The sequence below is a fragment of the Chelonoidis abingdonii genome, chromosome 12 (assembly GCF_003597395.2).
Source record: "Chelonoidis abingdonii isolate Lonesome George chromosome 12, CheloAbing_2.0, whole genome shotgun sequence".
Taxonomy (NCBI): domain Eukaryota; kingdom Metazoa; phylum Chordata; order Testudines; family Testudinidae; genus Chelonoidis; species Chelonoidis abingdonii.
In genome coordinates, this window is record NC_133780.1 from 5,151,707 (window position 1) to 5,175,735 (window position 24,029).

General features: G+C 49.0%; 1 protein-coding gene across 1 annotated transcript in view; it reads right to left on the reverse strand.

Annotated features, from left to right (window-relative positions):
• Nucleotides 1-4,073: 4,073 nt before the first annotated feature.
• LOC116836537 (uncharacterized) overlaps nucleotides 4,074-24,029 on the reverse strand; it is a 50,686-nt gene continuing 30,730 nt past the window's right edge. The window contains exon 6 of the mRNA XM_075071703.1: nucleotides 4,074-9,011. Within this exon, the coding sequence (XP_074927804.1) occupies nucleotides 8,315-9,011 (697 nt within the window). The 3' untranslated portion in view covers nucleotides 4,074-8,314. The remainder of the gene's footprint in view (nucleotides 9,012-24,029) is intronic.

Genomic DNA, 24,029 nt, shown 5'->3' on the forward strand with positions numbered 1-24,029 from the left:
CGGGGCCTGGGGCAAATTGCCCCAATTGTCTCCCCCCCGTTGCAAATGTTGCAAGCTGCTGCAGGTCTCCGTTTGCTGCTTGTCTGGGCCCGAACAGGCTCCTGCAAAGGGAGGATCTTTGGTGACCAGTGCTTCATTTGGGCCCTGGCACCTCTGGGCTTGGCAGTTCGTAGCCCCAGCACCTCTGGGCTTGCAGCGTCAGTTATGAATGTTAAAAAGAAATTGCTTGAGCCCGGGCTCCTCTTTCATTACAAATTAAGCCCTGGCCTTGGCATCTGCAGAGGCTGCTCCCCTCTCTTGGGATGGCAAATAACAGTAAAGGGGTCAGGTCAGATGTGGGCAAAATCTGGGCCGGAGCTAAACTGACTGCACAGGAAGAACTGACAGCTGGAGGCAGGGGGCAGGAGGCAGGGCTGAGGCACTGCCAGGCAGTGGCAGATGGGGGGGGAGGAGCCCCGGATGGGGCAGGGCAGAGGGGTCAAAGTTACCCCCAAATGGGGCCAGCCAGCTGCAATGGTTGCAAAAATAGGGTATGGGGATCATGTCCTTCGCCCCTGCTTCCCAGGGCTGTTTTCCTGAAGGTTCAGGACATCCCGGTTCTCCAGACAAGGCTGCTCTTCCCTACACGATGCATTGAGCTGTTAAAGGAGACTCGATTCAATGAAATAGTTCCCCAAATAATAATAACGGTCTCCTGTGGTTTTAGCATTTAAAAGATTCCATCACCAGTTTGTATTTCTGTGTAAAGCCTAAGGTGACCAGATGTCCCAATTTTATAGGGACAGTCCTGATATCTGGGGCTTTGTCTTTTATAGGCGCCTGTTACGCCCCATCCCCTGTCCCGATTTTTCACACTTGCTCTCTGGTCACCCTAGTAAAGCCCCAGAGCAACTCGCACTTTGTCTTTGCTGTTGTTCTGATGGCCTGGATTGAACAGCCTTTTTCCTGTAACCCACTGCAAATGGGATTTTGCTCCTTTAAATTATTCACTTTTTAAAAATACTATGCTTAGCCACTGTCAGAAGACAGGCTACTGGGTCAGATGGGCCATTGGGCAGGGCCGGCACTTCCGTTTAGGCAACCTAGGCAGTTGCCTAGGGCACCAGGATTTTGGGGGGGCGGCAATTTGGTGGTGGGGGGTCCTTCCGCGCTCCGGGTCTTTGGCACCAATTCTGCGGCGGGTCTTTCACTCGCTCTGGGACCCGCCGCTGAAGTGCTCCGAAGACCGGGAACGCAGAAGGATCCCCGCCTAGGGTGCCAAAAACCCTGCCGCCGTTCCTGTATGGCGGTTCTTATTACTCTTCGCACTTTGTCATTTACCTTCATTAACATTGTGCAGATGGATGGCCTTGTGCTATTTAATTTGTACTTTTAATAGTAAATCATTGAAAATATTAATAGTTGCTAGTAGCTTCAGCCATCACAAATCACAGAGTTTCTGGTCTAATGCTTCCTGTTTATATTCTGACACTAGTTTTTAATTCTAAATGTTCTTTCTTTCTTTGGGATCATATGACTTCAAGGCTGGCTGATGTCCTGTGTTGGTGTCAAAATTTCTTCAGTTTCTTTTGATCCACCAAAAGGGATAGTCTTTGTCAACTGATACTTGCTTCTCCATCCAGCACCCTAGCGCTTTTTCACGTCACCACATGTGTGTAGAACTTGGCTCCCAGATATTCACTAGACTAGTGGTGTTCAAACTTTAGCCACCCAAGGACCCCCATTATGATTTAAAAAATTTTGGGGACCCCCAACTTCCCGCTCAGCCCTTGCTCTGCCCCCTTCTCCGAGGGGAGCCTCAGAAAGAAAAAAGTTGAGAACCCCTCGTCTATGCCTTGTTCACCTATTGGTGAAACTAAGGCCACTTCTGCACTACAAAATTAAGTCGACTGAACTTACGTCGGCAGATAGCCACTGTGGTAATTCTATCGCTTGTGTCGGTGGTGTGTTTCCTCACCCAGAGCACTTGTATCGAATGCACAGTCGGTGTGGGACAGCTCCTGACAGGCCGTGACAGTCGAAGTAAGCAACGTAGCGTCTACAGCTACATCGACCATGACTGGACAGCTTAGGAAGGTGGTGTTGCTAAATCGGTGTAGAGTGGCACCTCAGTGGGAGCCAAATAGGGTCACCAGGTGTCCGGTTTTCAACCAGAACACCTGGTGGAAAAGGGACCCTGGTGGCTCCGGTCAGCATTGCCGATCAGGCCGTTAAAAGTCCAGTCGGTGGTGCTGTGGGACTAAGGCAGGCTAGTCCCTAACTGTCTTGCCACCATGCTGTGCCCCAGAAGCGGCCAGTAGGCCCGGCTCCTGTGGTGGTGGGGAGACATGGGTACCAAGGCTAATGGGAGCGGCGGGGGCGGTGCCTGCAGGCTAGAGCAGCGTGCAGAACCGCCTGCGCACCTCCGCCTAGGAGCCGGACCTGCTGGGTGCTTCTGGGGCATAGCACAGAGTCAGGACAGGCCGCTGCACTGCTGACTAGGAGGCACCTGAGATAAGCCCGTGCCCCAACCCTGAGCCCCCCCAAACCCAGAGCCCCCTCCTGCACCCCAAACCACTCATCCCTGGCCCCATCCCAGAACCCTCACCCCCTCCCGCACTCCAACCCTCTACCCCAGCCCAGTGAAAGCGAGTGAGGGTGGGGGAGAGCGAGCCACTGAGGGAGGGGGAAAGTAGTGAGCAGGGGGCAGGGCCTCAGGGAAGGGGTGGGACTAGGGTGTTCAGTTTTGCGTGATTAGAAAGTTGGTAACCCTAGAGCCAAATTGAAGTGAGGACACTTCCCCAGCTAGGTTGGCTCAACGCAGCTTGCGTCTCACTAACCCTGTAACTTACTTCTGGCCTAAGTTGCCTTGTCTGGACTTTGTTTTTGCAGTGGGACGGCTAAAGCATGTTAGTTACCCCATGGTAAAAACATACATGTTCTTAGTAGGATCCACTGTGTTTTTCACACATCGAGAAGTTGAATCCCTATTTCAAGTGCAAAAGTTAACAGCCTCTGAAGTTGCCAGTGTCTCACAAGAGGCGCCACACTGGGTCAGACCTGTGTCCTGTCTTCTGACAGTGGCCAATGCCAGGTGCCCCAGAGGGAATGAACAGAACACGTGATCCAGTGATCCACCCCGTCGCCCATTCCCAGCTTCTGGTGATCAGAGGGTAGGGCCATCACCTTTCTGGGTTTTTTTCTATTCTGATGGGCCGCTCCTTCATGTCTTTCATGACATATATGTACAGCGTCTAGCACAATAAGGCACTGGTCTTGGGCGGGACCTGGAGGTGCAGCTCTTAGACAAATCATCATGTTCTTAAATGAAATGTGACACATATTCATGGGTGGCTGCAGGTATCACAGGTCAGGGGAGGCTAAGACTCCCCAAACAGCCAGGCATGGCCCTGCCCATGCTCCACCCTGAGGCCCCCTCCTGCTCTTCCCCCATGGGGCCAGCCAGCCAGCAGGCTGGGACTCGGGACGGCTCCTCCAGCCACAGTGAAGGGCCTGCCAGGGGCGGCTCTAGACATTTTGCCGCCCCAAACACGGAGGGTCCGCTGGTCCCGCGGCTTCAGTGGACCCTCCACAGGCGTGCCTGCGGGAGATCCACCGAAGCCACGGGACCAGCGGACCCTCTGCAGGCAAGTCGCCGAAGGGAGCCTGCCTGCCACTCTCGCGGCGACCGGCAGAGCGCCCCCCGTGGCTTGCCGCCCCAGGCACGCACTTGGAGCACTGGTGCCTGGAGCCACCTCTGGGGCCTGCGGCCCTGGTGGGGAAGAGTGGTGGAAGGGGCGGAGTCTCAGGCAGACGGGGCAGGGCTGGGGGCTAGCCTCCTGGAACAGGTGGTTCACATGCCCCCTGTACCTGTATTTCATTGTCTGTAAAAAACCAACGGGGAACAAATTGTGGCATGAGGATCAGGCCTAATAAAATGTGCATGCGTGCACACACACACACACACAAAAGCTTAGGACACTCACACAAATACACCAGCTTAGAAAAGCACACCTCCAAGACGCTTCCTTGACAGCCTCTGAATCTGTTCAAGGCCATTTCTACTCATAATTCAAGACTAAGGACACTGGGAGTTTGAGAAACTAAATTCTACTTTACAATTTCAAAGCAAGCAATAAAAAGCTCCCTCCTGCCCAACGCCCAGCTCAGCGCGGAGCATTTCAGCAGCCCAGGACAGTGCTGCTCCCAGCTCCCGCTGGCCTCAGCAACAGAGCCAACGTTTTACAGCAGGCAGAAAAGTGCAGAATCTCTGGGAGAGATGCCGGGATCTAGACACAAATGCTCCAAGAACAGGAAACCCAGGGAAAGGGGTTTCATGGGAGCCAGAGAGTAGGGTAAACTGACAGCAGCGTCGGAATCTCCAGTCCCAGCCGAGGCTTTGAGTGGGGCGGAGACAGTCTCCCCGCACAGGATGCAGTGCTAGACAGGAAGGGGTGACCAGGTGGGCTGTCGGGTGGCTTGTTGCTCTGGCCTCGAAGGTGGAGGCAGACCTGTCTTCAAGGCTAGTCAAACCTACTGCTTCCTCCTCAGCTCTGCACAGCCTCGTTCTCTGAGGAATCAGATGATCCCCCCTCCACATCACTCAACTTGAAGCATCCTTCGTTGCCCTTTAGGAGTCAGGGATGGCTTCACCCGCTGCTCAGCTGGCATTTCCTGGCTCTCTCTGGCCCAGATGCAGTGAGTTAAGAGTTCTCAGCCTCAGCTCTCTGGCTCTCCAGGGGCAAATCTTACTGTTCCCTCTGCCTCCCGCCTCCCACCCTGACTGGATCCCATGGCACTGCAGGGATCGATCAACAGCTTCCTTCTCCATATCACTTGCTGCCTCTTGAACTGCAACCTTCACAGTCACCCATCAGTGTGTATGTCGATCCTTATTTATAATGGTCATTGTTCAAACAACCCTAAGGGCACATGGCGAAGGGTCGGAAGCAATAAAAAAACAAATGAGAAAGGACTATTCTGGCAAATGCTCAGTTGGCAGAGGCAGGTATCCAATAAATCCGTTGTACATCCTACCAAGCCAAACTAATATCCAAGTATGTGATCCAAACGTCTTCAGGAAAGAGAGAAACCCAAAAGTACAAGCAATGAAAATCCAATTTCAAGTTCACATTAGCTGAAATCCAAGAGTATGTCGCATCTGACTCAAATACAGGAGACCAATTTGGCCTGTGTTCCTTTTTAAACTGGCTACACCTCCTTCGCTTTGTGCCTCATTAGTTGTAGAATTTACAACATTTTAGCACCATCATAATGAAAGGAAAACAAAAAATCCCCCAAACTTCCTGTCTGCAAACAATTTGAACTTTGCAAGGAAAAAAGCCCAGAAGCAGAAGCCATTTTATCAACAGATGGAAACTGGGATTTCAATTCGGAAGGATCACACCCGTGTCTGGGATTCAACTGCATTCCTCTTCCAGATCTGTGACACTTCCATCTCCAGCCGTGAGCCTGATTTAGGATCAAAGTGCATGGAGAGCCAACACTTTGGGAGGTGGAAGGGTGGAATGTGGGGAGGATAAACAATCTGTGAACTAATAGGAGATGGGGAATCAACATGGTGAGGGAGGAAATTTCTTTGACTCATCCCATCACCCTCCAGTAACCCACAGGCTGAGTCAATGCATTTTTCTGTCCCCGCTCCAGCTATTTTAGAATCTGTTCAATTCTGCTTCATAAAATACAAAAGATAGAAACATAAATGCTCCTCAGCACAAGCCAGAGAGAGGTGAGAATCATCTTAAATGACACAATCTGTCCTGACAAGGGGGAACTCGGTGCCTGTAACCATCACGTCTCTAAAGGAGGTGCTGCTATAAATGAGATCACAGAATCATAGAAGGTTAGGGTTGGAAGAGACCTCAGAAGGTCATCTAGTCCAACCACCTGCTCAAAGCAGGACCAATCCCAACTAAATCATCCAAGCCAGGTCTTTGTCAAGCTGGGCCTTAAAAATCTCTAAGGATGGAGATTCCACCACCTTCCTAAGTAACCCAGTCAAGTGCTTTACCACCCTCCTAGTGAAATAGTGTTTCCTAATATCCAACCTAGACCTCCCCCACTGCAACTTGAGATCATTGCTCCTTGTTCTGTCATCTGCCACCACTGAGAACAGCCGAGCTCCATCCTCTTTGGAACGCCCCTTCAGGTAGTTGAAGGCTGCTATCAAATCCCCCCTCACTCTTCTCTTTTGCAGACTAAATAAGACCCGGTTCCCTCAGCCTCTCCTCATAAGTCATGTGCTCCAGCCCCCTAATCATTTTTGTTGCCCTCCGCTGGACACTCTCCAATTTGTCCACATCCTTTCTGTATTGAGGGTCCAAAACTGGGTGCCATACTCCAGATGTGGCTTCACCAGTGCCGAATAGAGGGGAATAATCACTTTCCTGGATCTGCTGGCAACACTCCTACTAATGCAGCCCAATATGCCATTAGCCTTCTTAGCAACAAGGGCACACTGCTGACTCATATCCAGCTTCTCGTCCACCGTAACCCTCAGATGTTCAGGCTCAGTCAGGAACACTGGCTGAAGTTTGACCTGGATCAGAGGGAAACATGCTTGCTAACCCCAGTTGAACCCAGACCACATTTCCTAGCCCCAGAGACTGATGCTGCCAGGGCTGAGGTGGGATTCCTAGGCCTCTAGCCTTTTTTAGCCCTCTTTCAAGGGCTGTATGGAAATCAGTCCCTTTCAATGCCTGAGCATGGAGGGAGGCGGGGCAGAAGGGGTGAACAACAGGGAGCAGAATCTCTCTAAGCCCATCCCTTCCCTCCCCTATTACTCCAACATCCCCAAACACTAGCTAGTGCCAGCCTAGAGCCCTGCCTGGTTCCCATCTACACAAGCCCCAAACCTTCAGTCTCCCAGTTTCCGGGTTTCCAAATATTTAATTCCCCAGAACCCAGCGCCCTGGGGGCCTGGTAGAGGGGAGTGGACACATTGTCAGCTGTCAGGTCCACGTCCCTTGCAGGGAACAGCTCCAGGTAGTGAGCGGCAGGGGATGAATCACTTGATGATTACCTGTTCTGTTCATTCCCTCGGGGACACCTGGCATTGGTCACTGTTGGAAGACAGGATACTGGGCTAGATGGATCTTTGGTCTGACCCAGTCTGGCTGTTGTTATATAGGTAAGTGGGGAGCCCAGCCCAGGGGCTGGGAGAAGATGGGGGGGTGGAGAGGTGTGTAGAGTGAAGGTGGGGCCTGGCCCAACTGTCCTTCTCTTCATCTCCATGGCAGGGGGATCCCGGCTGGGAGGGGAAGGGAGAGGGGGGACTTCAGCCAGGCAGAGGGAGTGTCTGGAGAGTTTCTCTCTCTCTCCCCTCCCCCAGCTGTGGCCCATCAGCTCAGCAGCCAGGGCTGCAGCAGGGAGCAGGGGCTGATCGGGGCTTCTCCTCCTCTGCCTGGGGTTTGCTTAGACCAGGCAGAGCCAGAGGGTCACTGATCAGCTCAGGTTTGGCCGCTGCTCTGTCCTCACCCCAGCGATGAGCAGCTGGATGCTTGGGAACCAAATGCCCCTGATACATGTGGGAATTAGGACACTGATCTGGCACTTGTAGAATCTCCTGTGTGAAGTCTCTGAGGTCTGATATCAGTTTAATTTGTGCTACAAATATTTTGCCAGCAGAGTTATGAACATAAGAACATAAGCATGGCCAGACTGGGTCAGATCAAAGGTCCATCTAGCCCAGTGTCCTGTCTGCTGACAGTGGCCCCAGAGGGAATGAACAGAACAGGGAATCATCAAGTGATCCATCCCCGGTCGCCCATTCCCAGCTTCTGGCAAACAGAGGCTAGGGACATCATCCCTGCCCGTCCTGGCTAATAGCCATGGATGGATCTGTGTTGGCGAGCAGTGTGAAAAAATCATACACCCCTAGACAACCTAGTTATCTTGGCAAAAAATCCCAGTGTAAGCACAGCTAGTGCTTCTGTGGGCTTAGCAAATGTCCTTCCAGGAGGTGGTTTAGCCATTTCAGCAGATCTCCTTCTGTTGGCTTAAGCTGCGTCTCCACTAGGACACTCTGCCAGCGGAGATATACCGGCCAAGGCTCTGCAGTGTAGACAAGCCCGTTAACTCTGAAGGATTTTCCATGCTAAGGACATTTAAGAGGCATTTTCCCTGTATGGATTTGCTGATGGCTGGCACAATCAGATCCCAAGTTATAGCTGCTCTAGAGTGACCAGATAGCAAATGTGAAAAATTGGGACACAGGTAGCGGGGTTAATAGGCATTTATATAAGACAAAGACCCAAATATCCTGACTGTGCCTATAAAATTAGGACATCTGGGTCACCCTAAGCTGCTCCCACATTCAAGGTTTCTGGGCCATGTGAAGTCTCTGATGCGTGGTAAGGTTTGAACTCTGATTGAAACATTTCCCACAGTCGAGGCATTTATAGGGCTTCTCTCCAGTGTGGGTTCTTCTGTGCCTAATAAGGGTTGAGTTCTGATGGAAGCTTTTCCCACAGTCAAGGCATTTATAGGGTCTCTCCCCCGTGTGGATTCTCCGGTGCGAAATAAGGGTGGAGCTGTCGCTGAAACTTTTCCCACAGTCCAAACATTTATACGGCTTCTCTCCCGTATGGAAGATCTGATGTTTAATAAGCTGTGAGCTCCAGTCAAAACTTTCCCCGCAGTCTAAGCATTTATAGGGTCTCTCTCTCGTGTGGATTCTCTGATGCGAAATGAGGTTTGAGCGGCAAATGAAACTTTTCCCACAGTCCGTGCATGTGTAGGGCCTCTCCCCCGTGTGCAGTCTCTGGTGCGTCATGAGATCTGAGCTCTGATTGAAGTTTTCCCCACAGTCGGGGCATTTGTAGGGCCGGTCTCCCGTGTGGAGTCTTTGATGCGTAATAAGGTTGGAGCTCTGATTGAAGCTTTTCCCGCACTCGATACACTTATAGGGTCTCTCTCCAGTGTGGATTCTCCGATGAGAAATCAGATTGGAGGTTTGACTGAAGCTCTTCCCACACTCTGTACATTTATAGGGTTTCTCTCCCGTGTGGGTTCTCCGATGAGAAATCAGATTTGAGGTCCGATTGAAGGTTCTCCCACACTCAGTGCATGTGCTTTTTCTCTCTTCCGCATGGATTCTCTTCTGGGCTGAGGTTTCCTTGAGGCTTTTATATCCTTCCTCGCAATTAAGAGTCTTAGCCACTCTTTTCCTCGGTTGGTTGCCCAGCCGCTTCTTTGACTTGTGCTGTTTTCCCCAGATTTTTCCCTGCTCGCAACTCTGGGGAAAATTCCCTTTCGATCTTTCCGACAAGGTCCCCTCAGATGCCACTTGCTCAGGACCTTCCCGCTGTAAATTCTCCTCCTTTTTGTCATTCTCCATCCCATTACCGACTGGAATAAAGAGAAAGAATTCAGACGTGAATCATTCCCCGTGCTTGAGTGAAAGGAAAGAACGAGGAAGAGTGAAGAGGGGAAACACAACAAGTGTTGGGGAAATTGAGAAAGGTATAATTTATTGAACCATCTGTAAATGTCCCATCTCTGAAGTGGGCACCAGGGGCTCCATGATCCATTACAACTGGGTTACATCTCCACATCATCCAAGCATAGAGGGGATGATATGTGTGAAAGACAGAGAGAAAGTAGTAGTGGTAGAAGAAGAGCCATCACTCTTGAAAGATGAGGAAGAATAACCCTGTTGTGGTCGATCCCAGAGCAGGGGAATATGTATATGATCCTAACATCCCGTCAGCAAGGGTGGGTGGGTGGGAAGCGGAAGCCAAACATGACATCCACCATGATGATACAATTGATTAGGCCACGCTGATGACTGCTTAGAAAGGAGAACTGCGGATCACAAGCTAATTATGAGTTAACAGTGTAACCCTGTTGCAAAAAAAGCAAACATCATTCTGGGATGTATTAGGAGGAATGCTGTAAGCAAGACATGAGAATTATTTCTGCTCTACTCCATGCTGATACAGCCTCAACTGGAGTAGTGTGTCCAGTTCTGGGCACTACATTTCAGGAAAGATGTGGACAAATTGGAGAAAGTCCAGAGAAGAGTAACAGAAATGATGAAAGGTCTAGAAAACATGATCTATGAGGGAAGATTGAAAAAATTGGGTTTGTTTAGTTTGGAGAAGAGCAGACTGAGAGGGGACATGATACCAGTTTTCAAGTACATAAAAGGTTGTTACAAGGAGGAAGGAGAAAAAATTTTCTCCTTAACCTCTGAGGACAGGACAAGAAGCAATGGACTTAAATTTCAGCAAGAGCGGATTAGGTTGGACATTAGGAAAAACTTCCTGTCAGGGAGGTTAAGCACTGGAGTAAATTGCCCAGGGAGGTTGTGGAATCTCCATCACTGGAGATTTTTAAGAGCAAGTTAGACAAACACTTGTCAGGGATATTTAGTCCTGCTGTGAGTGCAGGTCCCTTTGCGTCCTATGACACCTGCTGGGCACAGCCCTGACATGGGTGAGATGAGGCAAAACTGGAGGAAACTCATTCACAACATGTTTGTGGGAGTCCCCGCTTTTTGCTTCACTCTCTGATGGCTTCTGTGTCAGTTTGATTGATTCCTCATCTGTTTGGGCACCTCTCGTGATTTCCCTTTCCTTAAAGCCCTGGAGATCTGGGACCCACGACTCTTCCCTTCGTTCCAGCTGGGCGATCAGGCCAGGTTGGGAGCATGGAGAATCCTGCTCAGGGGGTGAAATCAGACAAGATCAGGGTGTGTCAAGCATTGAGAGAGTATTTGTCACAAAGAACATTCCTCGATCTTAACCTGGCCCTGCTCTGGGCTGGTGGGATATGGAATCTGAACAGAGCGGCGCAACGTTCCTAAAAGTGTGTGTGGGGGGCACCAATACCTGACCCATTGCCCTGCACCGAGATGTCCTTTCCCCCTGAGGCCCCACCCCTTCCCTTGAGGCCCTGCCCCACCCCACGCCTTCTCTTCAAGCCCCATCCTCGCACCACCCATTCCCCTGAACTCCTGCCCTTGTATCACCTCCTTCTGCCAGAGCCCCCATGCTGCCTCTTCCCCCAAGACCCCGCCTCCCGCTTGCTCCTCTCTGCCCGCCCCCATTTCTCACCCTTATGGCCGGTAAAAAGTGGGAGGGCATAGCCTCCTGGCCACCTCTGTTCTGGTGCCCCAACCATGGTCACAGAGCCCCCTTGGGATGGGAAGGGGGGAGACATGCCTTTGACAGATTTAGAGCTGCTCTGTAATAAGTTAAGAATACTATATGTTCTCTTTTTCTGACCATTGTAAGGGTGGTGGCTACAAGACTACAAGGCTGTTTGCAGTCACAGTATTCGCTGCTGCTCACCAGTTCCTGAAGGGAAGAACCGCGGGCCTATTTCTAACCCTCAAGAGCCCAGAGCCCTGATCAGGGATGGAGCTAGTCCCAGGAAGGGAGGGGAAGAAGGATTCTGTCTATGAATGAGAATTCAGACAGGCAGGTCAGGCCAGTTCCTCCGACACCTTGAGATCTGGAGGGGATGGGGATAAATGAGCATCCCCACTGGGTTTCGGACTCCTCCGTCCTATGGGACGGGGTGTGGAGATCTGTCTCTCTCACTCTGGATCTGAGGATTACCAGGCCCATGCCCCTGAAATTGAAGTGGCCAGGGAAGACCAGGAGAAGAAGCTGATCTGGCCACGTCCCAAACCCCTCAGCTTCCAATAACCAAAGTTACAGGAACCCCTTACCCGGCAAGGCCACCGTCTCGTAGTTCTCCTGCATGACGTCCCTGTGGAGGGATCTCTGAGTGGGGTCCAGCAGAGCCCCCTGTCCCTGGGTGAAATACACAGCCACCTCCTCGAAGGTCACCAGCCCCTGAAACAACAAGAGTCCCCCACTCAGCACCTGCTGCCCCAGCCACAATCTCACTAGTCACAGGAGAGAAGGCCTATAAAATGGAAGCTCTGGGGGAGGAGGGGGCACAGTAGCAGAATCCCACGCCCACCCTGCTCAGAGCAGCCAGGAGGCATCGGGGTGGGGAGAAAGAGAGAGTCCCTTGTCCCCCGCAGCAGATGGTGGAGGGCCTTCCTGTTTATCACACACCTACTAGCCACAGGCTGATACAGGAAGTGGAGCCCGCGGAGAACTGGGAATTCCAATCATACCATATTTCTTCTCATACATGAGCATCTCCACGTCCTCTTATTTATCACCTAGGCTCCTCGCATTAGAATATAAAAAAAAAAAAAAAAGATTGTCTAACTGTTGCTTATATGTCTCTTTGCACTTGGATTTGTCAGACCTATGATCACTTGAGGCTGATTTACAAGCTTTGGTATTGGTATTGTGATTGCCCTGTTATCCTCCTCCCACTTCCTGGTTAGTTTAAACCCCTCATAGTTGTTCTATCGGTTCACCTGGAACCCAGGAGTTCGGTGACCCTACCACTGAAAGAGAGGCTGTCAGAACCGTACAGCCTCCGCTGTCCATAGTCTGTGCTGTGACTGCTAGTGCGGATGCATGGGTGTGACTCAGTATCATATCGCCTCTGTATAAATCCATGGTATGCCCACATCTGGAATACTGCATGCAGCTGTGGTCGCCCCATCCTCGAAAAGATATATTGGAATGGGAAAAGGTTCCGAAAAGGGCAACAAAAATGATCAGGGGTATGGAACAGCTTCCGTATCAGGAGAGATTAATAAGACTGGGACTTTTCAGCTTGGAAAAGAGACGACTAAAGGGGGGATATGATAGAGGTCTATAAAGTCATGACTGGTGTGGAGAAGATACATAAGGAAGCATTATTTACTCCTTCGCATAACACAAGAACGAGGGGTCACCAAATGAAATTAATAGGCAGCAGGATTAAAACAACCAAGAGGAAGTATTTTTTCACACAACGCATAGTCAACCCATGGAACTCCTTGCCAGAGGATATTGTGAAGGCCAAGACTATAACAGGGTTCAAATGGGATAGTTTGATACTAGATAATTTCAGGGAGGGTAGGTCCATCAATGGTTGTTAACCAGAAGCTGAGAATGGGCAACAGGAGATGGATCACTTGATTCCCTGTTCTGTTCATTTCCTCTGAAGCACCTGGCACTGGCCATTGTCGGAAGACAGGACACTGGGCTAGACGGACCTTTGGTCTCACCCAGTATGGCCATTCTTATGTTCCCCCCTCACCCTTGCATTGTTACCACTCAGGGAGGGGAAAGGAATTTGCATCCTTCTTGAAATAGGACATGCAATGTGGTGATTTGTGGAGAGAAGCCAGATAGGCATCAATGAACTATCAGGAGCTAAAACCACTGGGGGATAATTAATGCAAATTCCAAATTTCCTAAATGAGTCTGTAAAAATACCACCCTTTCTGGTGAAAACTGCATACCCGGGGTTAAGGAAACCCAGCAAGCAAAGAACTGAAAATTGTAAAAAGGGGGAAGGACTTGAAGGACTTTGAAACCTAACAGGGTCTCCACGTGGAAGGTGGGTGACGGCTGTTTGTTACAGTGCTGGGGAGTTCAGGTTAGGTCCTGCTTTCTGCTTAAAGGTGGATCTCTTCTAATCACTCTAAAATCTGCATAGGTATTTGGATTGTCTTGAAATTTGCTGTGCAGCATGGAAACGTGGGGGCGGCTTAGTGACCTACATTTACGGTTGTTTGATTATGTGGTTCCTGAGATACATCTCCCCCACCATCAATAAAAGTTTTTCTTAAGGTTCAGGGATTCTACCAATATTTTTTTTTGCACAGCCTAGGGGTCAAACCAGGCCTCTGCTCTGGCACAAAGGTGTCCTTCACTTGAGAGCTACTTCAGCAAGCGCATGATGTCCACTACCCCTTTGGGTCAGCAACATCAAAAACTGTATTCACCAAAGACTGTCTAATAGGCACCTACCTAACCGCTCACACGGCGCATGCACACGGGCTTGTCCCAGCTTCTTCAGAACAGCTGTAACCGTCACGGGGCTGAGTCACTTGGGGTGACCGGAGACTTAACATTGTCTGGTGCAGCCAGCTCCTTATTGGATTATTGAATTAATAAACAGTTAAGTAACTTCAATGTGTAGCACATTCAGTCATGTTCATTTCATGAAATTTATGTAAAAAAAATAATAATCTGACACCGACGTATTTTTAAATATTTTTTTGGCCTTTGAGGAAGCAACTGGGAGCCACTAATAAGGGAATAAGGAACCAATTTCAGCCTCCTAACATTTCTACCAATTAAATACCTACCCCAGCGGCTCGCAACCTTTCCCGACGACTGTCCCCCTTGCAGGAGGCTGATTTGTCTGGCCTACCTCCAAGTTTCCCCTCACTTAAAAACGACTTGATCACAAAATCAGACATGAAAATACAAAAGGGGCCCAGCCACTAAGCCTGAGAAATTGCTGCCGTTCTCATCTTTACTATATAATTGTAAAATAAATGACTTGGAATAGAAATCTTGTAGTTCCATTTCAGTGTATCGTCTATAGAGCAGGTAAGTCACAGTCTGTTTCAGAGTTTAGTTTGTCCCGACTTCGCTAGTGCTTTCTATGGAACCTGTTGTAACATTAGGCAAATATCTAGATGAGTTGAATTCTCCAATGGAAGGCGTCTGCGTACCCCCAGGGGTAGATGTACCCTCGTTTGAGAACCATTGGCCTAGCCCATGTGTTTGAAACCCTCTGGGCTTCAGCTTCTACTCAGCTTTCCCATATGTGCCTGTAGACTTGGGTGCTGATTCCATTGTTGCAGCCACTCAATTACAATGCTTTCTTCGGCATTATTCTGAATGGAAGGCAGGGGCCAGGCCTGCCCCATAACAAGGTTTAGCCCAACCCATAACACCATTTACACCTTAATCAACTCAAAGTCACCTCTCAATTTTCTTTTCGGTAAGCTAACAGGTTAAGCTCCTCAAAGGCAGGTCTACACTAAGAGCGCTGCATAGGCAGCGTTGCAGCACTTTAATGAAGACGCTCTAAGTGGACAGAGGAGAGCTCTCCCTTTGCCTTCGTTAACCCACTTCTGCAAGAGGTGGAAACTAAGAAGCTCTCCCACCGACATGGTGCTGTGTACACGGGGGCGAGGTTGGTATAACCACGTTGATCGGGGGGGATGGATTTTTCAGCCTCTGAGTGACGGAGTTAAGAACATAAGAACGGCTGTACTGGATCAGACTGATGGTCCATCTAGCCCAGTGTCCTGTCTTCCGACAGTGGCCAGTGCCAGGTGCCCCAGAGGGAATGAACAGAACAGGGAATCATTAAGTGATCCATCCCCTATCGCTCTGGCAAACAGAGGCTAGGGACACCTGCCCATCCTGGCTAACAGCCATTGATGGACCTATCCTCCATGAACTGATCTAGCTCTCTTTTGAACCCTGTTGAGTCTTGGCCTTCACAACACCCTATGGCAAGGAGTTCCACAGGTTGACTGTGCATTATACCGACAGAGGTGTGTAGTGTAGATCAGACCTAAGACTCTTGCTATAAAGCATGTTCTCTGGCCCCTGAATCTTTTCTGCACGCCTTTCCAATTTTGCCAACATCCTTTTTAATATGTGGACACCAGAATGGCAGGCTGTATTTCGGTACCAGTCTCACCAATGTTGCAGAAAGGTAAAATCACTTTCCTATTCCTACTCACTGCTATTTAAACATCCAAGGATTGCATTAGCCCTGTGTGCCACAGCATCACACTGGGAGCTCACGTTGAGTTCCTTGTCCACTACGACCCCTAAATCCATTCCAGAGTTACTGCTTTCCAGGAAACAGACCCCATTCTATAGGTGTGGCCTACACCAGTGGTTCTCAACCAGGGATACACATACCCCAGGGGGGACACAGAGGTCTTCCAGATGGTACATCAACGCATCTAGATCAATGTTTCTCAACCTGAGGGTTCTGACCCCCCAGGGGGATTGCAGGATGGATTTAGGGGGGTTGCAAGTGCAGGGCTGGCATTAGCAGTGGCAAGCAGGGCAATCGCCCAGGCCCCCACAAAGCTAAGTTACACATTTCAGCTCCAAGTGGGCGGGCTTGGGCAAAATCTAGGAGCCAGGATGGGTAGGTAATATCTCTTATTGGATAAATTTCTGTTGGTGAAAGAGACAGAGCTCTTCGTCAGCTCAGGCCCAGACTTACGTTGAAGCACTCTGCATAAGCTCGAAAGCTTGTCTCTGTCATCAACAGAAGCTGGCCCAAAAAAAGATATCCTCACCCACCTGGACTTACTGAGCTAGACCCTACACAAACACAGAACAGACCTCTGCCCTTTGTGCCTTTCAAAATCACCCCCTAAAATCTCAGTGTAGACAAGGCCTTTAAAAATATGACAGATTCAAATAACATAACAAAATTGTGAGTTAGCAAGCTTTGTCCCTTTGTAGCTTGCTTATAGAAAGAAAGAGATCTTGGAGTCGTGGATACTTCCCTGAAAACATCCGCTCAATGTGCAGCGGCAGTCAAAAAAGCTAACAGAATGTTGGGAATCATTAAGAAAGGGATAGATAATAGGACAGAAAATATCATATTGCCTCTGTATAAATTCATGGTAGGCCCACATCTTGAATACTGTGTACAGATGCGGTTGCCCCATCTCAAAAAAGATACACCTCTACCTCGAGATAACATGACCCTATATAACACGTATTTGGATATAACGCAGTAAAGCAGCACTCTGGGGGATCAAAGCAAGTTCAGTATAACGTGGTTTCACCTATAACGCGGTAAGATTTTTTGGCTCCCGAGGACAGCGTTATATCAGGTTGGAGGTGTATATTGGAACTGGAAAAGGTTCAGAAAAGGGCAAAAAAATGATGAGGGGTATGGAATGGCTTCCGTATGAGGAAAGATTAGTAAAACGGGGACTTTCCAGTTTAGAAAAGAGGTGAATAAGGGGGGATAGGATAGAGGTGTATAAAGTCATGTGTGAGTTGGAGAAAGTAAATAAGGAAGTGTTATTTACTACTTCTTACACCACAAGAACTAGGGGTCACCAAATGAAATTAATAGGCAGCAGGTTTTAAACAAACAAACGTAAATATTTCTTTCCACGACACACAATCAACCTGTGGAACTCTTTGCCAGAGGATGTTGTGAAGGCCAAGACACTAAACAGGGTTAATAAAAGAACTCGCTAAATTCCTGGAGAATAGCTCAATGGTTTGAGCATTGGTCTACTAAACTCAGGGTTGTAAGTTCAGTTCTTGAGGGGGCCATTTAGGGATCCGGGGCAAAAATCTGTCGGGGGATTGGTCTTGCTTTGAGCAGGGGGGTTGGACTAGATGACCTTCTGAGATCCCTTCCAACCCTGATATTCTGTGATCAGTGGCTATTAGCCAGGATGGGCAGGGATGCAAAACCAAAATCATATGCCACTTGGTCTGGTATTAGCTGACTCTGGAGAAGACTAAAGCAGCTTTGTACTAATTGTTACTCTAATAAACACTGTTAATACAGTGGGGGGTTCCCAAGCCAGATCCCCAGCCGCTCTCCATCAGCTGCAGCTCCTTTGACTTCCCCAGTTACGGATACTCACCAGCCTGTGGAGTTTGCAAGGCACAGGTGCTTTGCACCCCTACATTGCACAGGGATGTGAAAATTCACTCGTGAAAAATACCTCCCTCTTCCCCTTCCTTGCACATAGATGCGTAGTGGGTGGGTGGGAAGGTTTATTTTCCCTTGATGCCAAGACTTACTGGGTGTTGTCCCTGCTGGCAGAGGCTGCTCGGCTGGGATCCTCCTGGCTCTGGTCCCAGCTCTGTCGGGGAGGGGGAGGGGGGGGAAGGGGATTTGGGATTCACTCACCCAGACAGCAACAACAAAGAGTTACTGTAGCGACTGGGGAGTGCAAGTCACATCACTTCCTGCTGCCGGGCCAGCGTGACCCCAGCCCAGCTCGCATCTGGGTCCTAGCGATAAACTGCCTCACACTGCAGCCCAGAGGCGCTGGAACTAGAGGGGTGCTGCACCCCCCAGTAGGGTGACCAGATGTCCTGATTTGATAGGGACCGTCCCAATGGTTGGGTCTTTTTCTTATATAGGCTCCTATTACCCCCCACCCTCTGTCCTGATTTTTCACATTTGCTGTCTGGTCACCTTACCACCTCCCCACCCCCCCGCTTGAAGTGGTTTCCATCATATCCAGGGTTTGCAGTTTGGTTCAATGACTCTCAGCCCCCACCATACAAGTTGTTCCAGTACCCCTGCTGCAGCTCCCCCACCCAGCCCCAAGCCCCCCTGCCTTTTTGGGGGTGCACACACACACACCCGGACACAGGCAGCCTCTCCCAGCAAATCCCCAGCCTCCTGCCAGGGACCTTAGTCCACGACTCAGAGTCTGGGGGTGATTCACAGGATTCCCCCAGGATTCCCCAGGGGTTCTGCTTTGGAGGCCCGTGTACAGAATGGGATTAAGCCCCTTCTGTGCCTAGTCCAGTGGGGACTTTCTCCGATGGCTGAAACCATCCCCTGGTTCTGCCGACACCAGCCCCTGAGCTGGAGCCCACAGGTGATGGAGAGAGACTTGGGGAAAGGGCTGGGGCCAGTGAAAAACTGCTATCTGATGTAATTTGCTACCAATAGCCATTACTGATATTAAACTGCTATTGACCCTAATCTGCTACTGGTATGGGGGTAGCAAATTGTAACCAGTAGCAGTTTCTGATAGGAAGATTGTTCTTATTTGCTGACGTGTCCTAATTTGCTCAAATTTGACAGTGGTGTGGGATGGAACCATAAAGTCATTGGCTTCCAAATGCCCCTGCCTGGTGTACAGATGTACTGATGCCTCTGAAAAGAGTGAGGTCATTTAAACATCATTTCTTTTCGCAGCTTCGTTTCCTGTGTTGACAAAACTAGAGAGACAGATGTCATTGCTAAAACCACTAGCAAATACGCGTGCATATTTTCAATGACGATTATACACATCTAAATTCAACAGCACATCAGCACAATAAGAAAGCTAAATGATGAAGCGTGAAGAGTAATTCAGGGAATCCAGCAGCAGATAAGACAAGTTGGTGAACTGCTTGGAGACTCTATGCAGTCAGGTACAGTGATAATGGATTCGTTGTTTCTGAGGGACTGTATGTAAAATGTTTCACTGCATCAAGTTTCCTGCAGTAGGTTACATCAGACAGAGAGGAGTGGCAGTGACTAGGCATTGCGATGCCTGTGCCTTTAAGAACCCAGCCCTGTGCCTGTGCCTTTAAGAACCCAGCCCTGGGAAGCCCATGCTGAGATGTGCTGTCTGTGGGGAGGAGGGGGAAACCTTCTCCTTCCCCCATTTTTGCAAACACTGGTGTCTCAGTCCACCAGGGTAACGGTTCCCCTTCTGCCTCTCCCTGTACTGGGGTTTTACCCTCTGTCACCCTCTGGCAGTGTCTCTCCCCTGAGCTTAATCCTCACTCCCTCATCCCTGCTTCCAGCTGCTTGACCTCCCTTCCCAGCCAATTTCCACCCCCGGGGCCCTGGCCACCCCTCTCCTCTGATCTGCCCCCTTTGCACCTTTTTAACCCCAGTAAAAAGCAGTCCACAGAATCTTATGCCAAGTAAGGGCAGAATGAAGGGCAGTGGCTTCAGCAGGTGTTACCGAGCATGCTCAATACACCCCCAAGTAGCACATTAAAACAGAGAGCAGTTTTTCACACTACACCTGGCAGGACAGTGACTCTGCACAAAGAGCCCCTGCTCACCCTCTTCTTTGCTCCCCCTGTGTCTCCAAATCCCAGAGCTTCTGCTTGTACTGAGATGCACAACCTTATGGGAATAGTAATGCCCCGGGCAGAGGGGAAGGAAGAAGCCAGAGACAGCAGGCTGAAATAGAGAGCTGAGATGAAAGGGGCAGAAGGACACATAAGTAGGGTCAGAGGTTCCCAGTTCCCGCTACAGCATCCATGGGCAGATTAACTGTCCTGGGAACAAGCTGAGCAGCAGAGACTGGAAAAGCCAGTTCCTGCCTCTGCTAAGTCGGGGCACTGTGCTACCCTGGGGGGACAATTTCAGGGGCGATTCCCCAAAGCAGGTCCTTTGGTTCAGCTGTTTTCCCGCATTTAGCTCGGAGACTCTAGGCTTGTCGACACTACAGCGCCAGCGCTGGCCTGCATCACACCCATTGCTCTTTCACCACACCTAACTAAAAAACACCACAGCCGGGGAACCCTTTGCTAGATTCTGTCTTACTAGCAGGAGCGCCGCCAGCTTTTTTGGCGCCCTGGGTGGCAGAAGGTCCCATCCCTGAAATGGCGCCCCCAACAGAGGCGGTGGAAGGTCTCACCCCCAAAATACCGACAATGACTGGGGCGGGGGAAGATCCAGCTGCTGGGGTCACTGCCTCCCAAATGTTAGTGCCCTAGGTGACTGAAGGTCACCTAATGTGTTGTGCCAGCCCTGCTTACCAGATAAAGAAGAACTGCTCGCAAGAGATTGGTTCTTGGCCCTACCCTATTCAACATTTTTATCAGAACAGAAAATGATCACTCATAAAATTTGCCGATGACACAACATCTGGGGGAGTGGTAATTAATGAAGTCATTAATTAATGAATTAATGCCACTTGTACAGAGCAATCTGAACTGAGTACAAGCAAACAATCTGCATTTTAATATGGCTAAATGTAAATATACACATCTAGAAACAAAGAATATAGGCCACACTTAGAGGATGGGAAACTCTATCCTGGGAAGCAGTGACTCTGAAAAAGATTTGGGGGTTGTGGCAGATAATCAGCGGAACATGAGCTCCTAGTGTGACTCTGGCCAAAAGAGCTAATGCCATCCTGGGATGTATAAACAGAGGAATCTCAAGTAGGAGCAGAGAGGTTATTTTTACCTCTGTGTTTGGCACTGGTGCGACTGCCGCTGGAATCCTCTGTCCAGTTCTGGTGCCCACAATTCAAGGATGTTGATAATCTTGAGAGGGTTCAGAGAAGAGCCAAAAGAATGATTAAAGGATTAGAAAACCTGCTTTATTGACTCCAGGAGCTCAATCTATTTAGCATAACAAAGAGAAGGCTGAGGGGTGGTTTGATCACAGTCTATAAGTACCTACCTGGAGACCAAATATTTGATAACGGGCTCTTCAGTCTAGCAGAGAAAGGTCTAACATGATCCAATGGCTGGAAGTTGAAGCTAGACACATTCAGACTGGAAATACGGTGTACGTTTTTAACAGCAAGTGTTTTTGGGATAGCCTTCAAGATGTTCCCCAAGAACTCAGTTTGACTCCAGTTTTGTCACTTAAAGTCCTTTATTTGGCATACAGCAAAGCTATACTGAGTTGATCAGACTCCAACATTGGGGGTGGGCAGGGCCGCCCAGAGGATTCAGGGAGCCTGGGGTCTTCGGCGGTGGGTCCCGGGGGCGGAAGGACCCCCCACCGTGGTTCTTCAGGGCACTTCAGCGGCGGGTCCCGGAGCGGAAGGCCCCCCCCCCCCCCCCCGCCACCAAAGTGCCGCCGAAGACCCGGAGCGGAAGAAGCTCCAGGGGCCCGGGCCCTGCGACAGTTTTCCTGGGCCCCTGGAGCAAGTGAAGAACCCTGCTCCAAGGGCGCCGAAAAACTCTCATGGGGGCCCCTGTGGGGCCCAGGGCCAATTGCCCCACTTGCCCCCCCATCTGGACGGCCCTGGGGGTGGGTACAGGGTATACCACACATCCAAAATTACACCGAAACTGTCTTCCTTTAGATACATTTACATATTGCATTACATTCAGCATACATTGCATCCCACTATCCACTGCATACGTGTGCTTTCAAAGCAACCCAGCATCAATAAAATAAAATCAATCAGTAAACATAAGGAGCGAAGCCCAATCACCAAAATTCCATTTAAAAGTGCCATCCACATTCTGTTTTTTTTTTTAACAGTTTATGAATTATAAATAATGAAGCTACTTTAGTGGGCATTCAAAAACATGTCAAAACTGCCAAATCCTATCCAAAAGTTCTGCTTAACTGTACTGTAAAATAAATGTTACTAAGGAAGTAAAAACAAAAACTACGTAGTAAAGGTTTGAAAACTACATAAAAAAAATAAAAGCACACGGAAATGCCTGACACTAAAAACAAGTCCAAATAGTTTAGGGTTAAAGCCTATTAAAAATATTACACAAAAATATAGAGTTTATTTGTTACTAAATTTTACCAATCTGCATAAAAAATTATGCCCACTAAAATTTGGTGAAGTATCATTAACAAACAGATAAAAGAACTTTCTAAACAAAAATGTATACTTTAAAATTTTAAAATATACTGCCAAAACATAAAACTGCCTAGGCTGGGAGGGGATGGCAGGCAAGCACCCTTCCCCCCCAAACTGTTCAAAATTAGTATGATACTCTAAAACCAGACTGACACCAATAACCAAGCATTTCAACAGAAAATACTGTAAGCAAAGTACTGGAGCCATTAAATAGGAAAAAAACCTGCTTAATAAAGCTTTGTTATAATATACATAATGTTGTCATTGCTTTTAAAAAGTTATAAAATTAAGTCAATGTGTTCTAATAACATGTGCCAAAGACATGCTGTACAAAGTAAAAGCAGCCTTAAGCAGGGCCGGTGCTACCATTAAGGCGAACTAGGTGGTTGCCTAGGGCACCAAGATTTGGGGATGCCAAAAAGTGGTGCCCCAAATTTTTTTTTTACAGAGGTTTATCCTGAAGCGTGCGGTCGCTGCTCCACTTCTCTCCCCTCCCAGGCTTGCAGCGCCAATCAGTTGTTTGGCACTGCAAGTCTGGGAGGGGAGGAGAATTAGAGTGGGGGCAGTGTGCTAGGGGAGGATGCGGAGCAGAGGTGAGCTGGGGTGGGGAGGTGCCGCATGGCTCCCTGGGGGGGAACTTCCATGGGGGAGGGTGTCCTCAGGGCAGGGGGGGAGAGCTGTCACAGGGCTGGAGGGTGGGGTGCAAGGTGGAAGTTTCGCCTGGAGTGCGAAACTTCCTTGCACCGGCCCTGGCCTTAAGTAAAATGAAGCAAAAAAAACCTTGGCCTCTTTGGTCACCAAAAATGTTAAAAATTTAATACAATAAAAATGACAATAGTTGGTGCAAAATGATAATAATAATAAAAGAATCAACAAGGGTCTGATAGCAGGAAGATAAATGTAAAACCACTGCAACTGGCATGGTATAAAAAATGTTTAATTTCCCTAACCAAATACTGTTAGAAAACAACACAAAGTCTAAAAACTCCCAGATGTGTTCTGCTATTTGCATCTGGGAAACTTACACAGGCAGGTGTAGCATCTTACAGACAAAGTTGCCGGCACAAGTGTTTGCTTTGGGAAAAGAGGCTCCAAATTGCACAGCAGGGTTAAAACGCTGAAATGTTAGTAACGGAAAACCTATATATGCTTTAAAGGCAAAGCAAGTTTCTAATGTGGATTTACACCCTGGTGGGCTGTACCAAAGAGGTAAACTTCCACCTCCGAGTTAGTACTTTAAGCCTCGTATTAATGGTGGTTCAAATAATTCAGCCTTAAAATTGTGTTGCTAAGTAGTCCACTGCAAAAAACAAAGACAAAAATCCCAAAATATAATGCAACTAAAACAAAGAACTAGATACGTTTACAGAGGGTAGGTCCATCAATGGCTATCAGCCAGGATGGGCAGGGATGGTGTCTCTAGCCTCTGTTCGCCAGAAGCTGGGAGTGAGCGACGGGATGGATCACTTGATGATTCCCTGTTCTGTTCATTCCCCTCTGTGGCACCTGGCATTGGCCGCTGTTGGAAGACAGGAGACTGGGCTAGATGGATCTTTGGTCTGACCCACTGTGGCCGCTCTTATGTAAATACTAATATAAAAAAGAAAACCAAAACCAGTGGAACATAGGCCTGACTTAACATGAGTAATTGAACATGGGTCAGGCCTAATTTCTCAGGTGACAGGATTAGGGAGGTAAATAAATCAGCGGGCTGGAAGCAGAATGTTTGTATGAGCCAACGTAAGCGGGAACCCCTAGGGAACCATCTACAATGGACATAAAAACAATGGGTAAGAGATGCCTGGATTGTAAGATGAGGTAAAAAGTAAATCATCCAATAACAGTGCATGGATTGAGCATGCTGTACAGGGATTGGTTCCTACAAAGTGATCAGCCAATC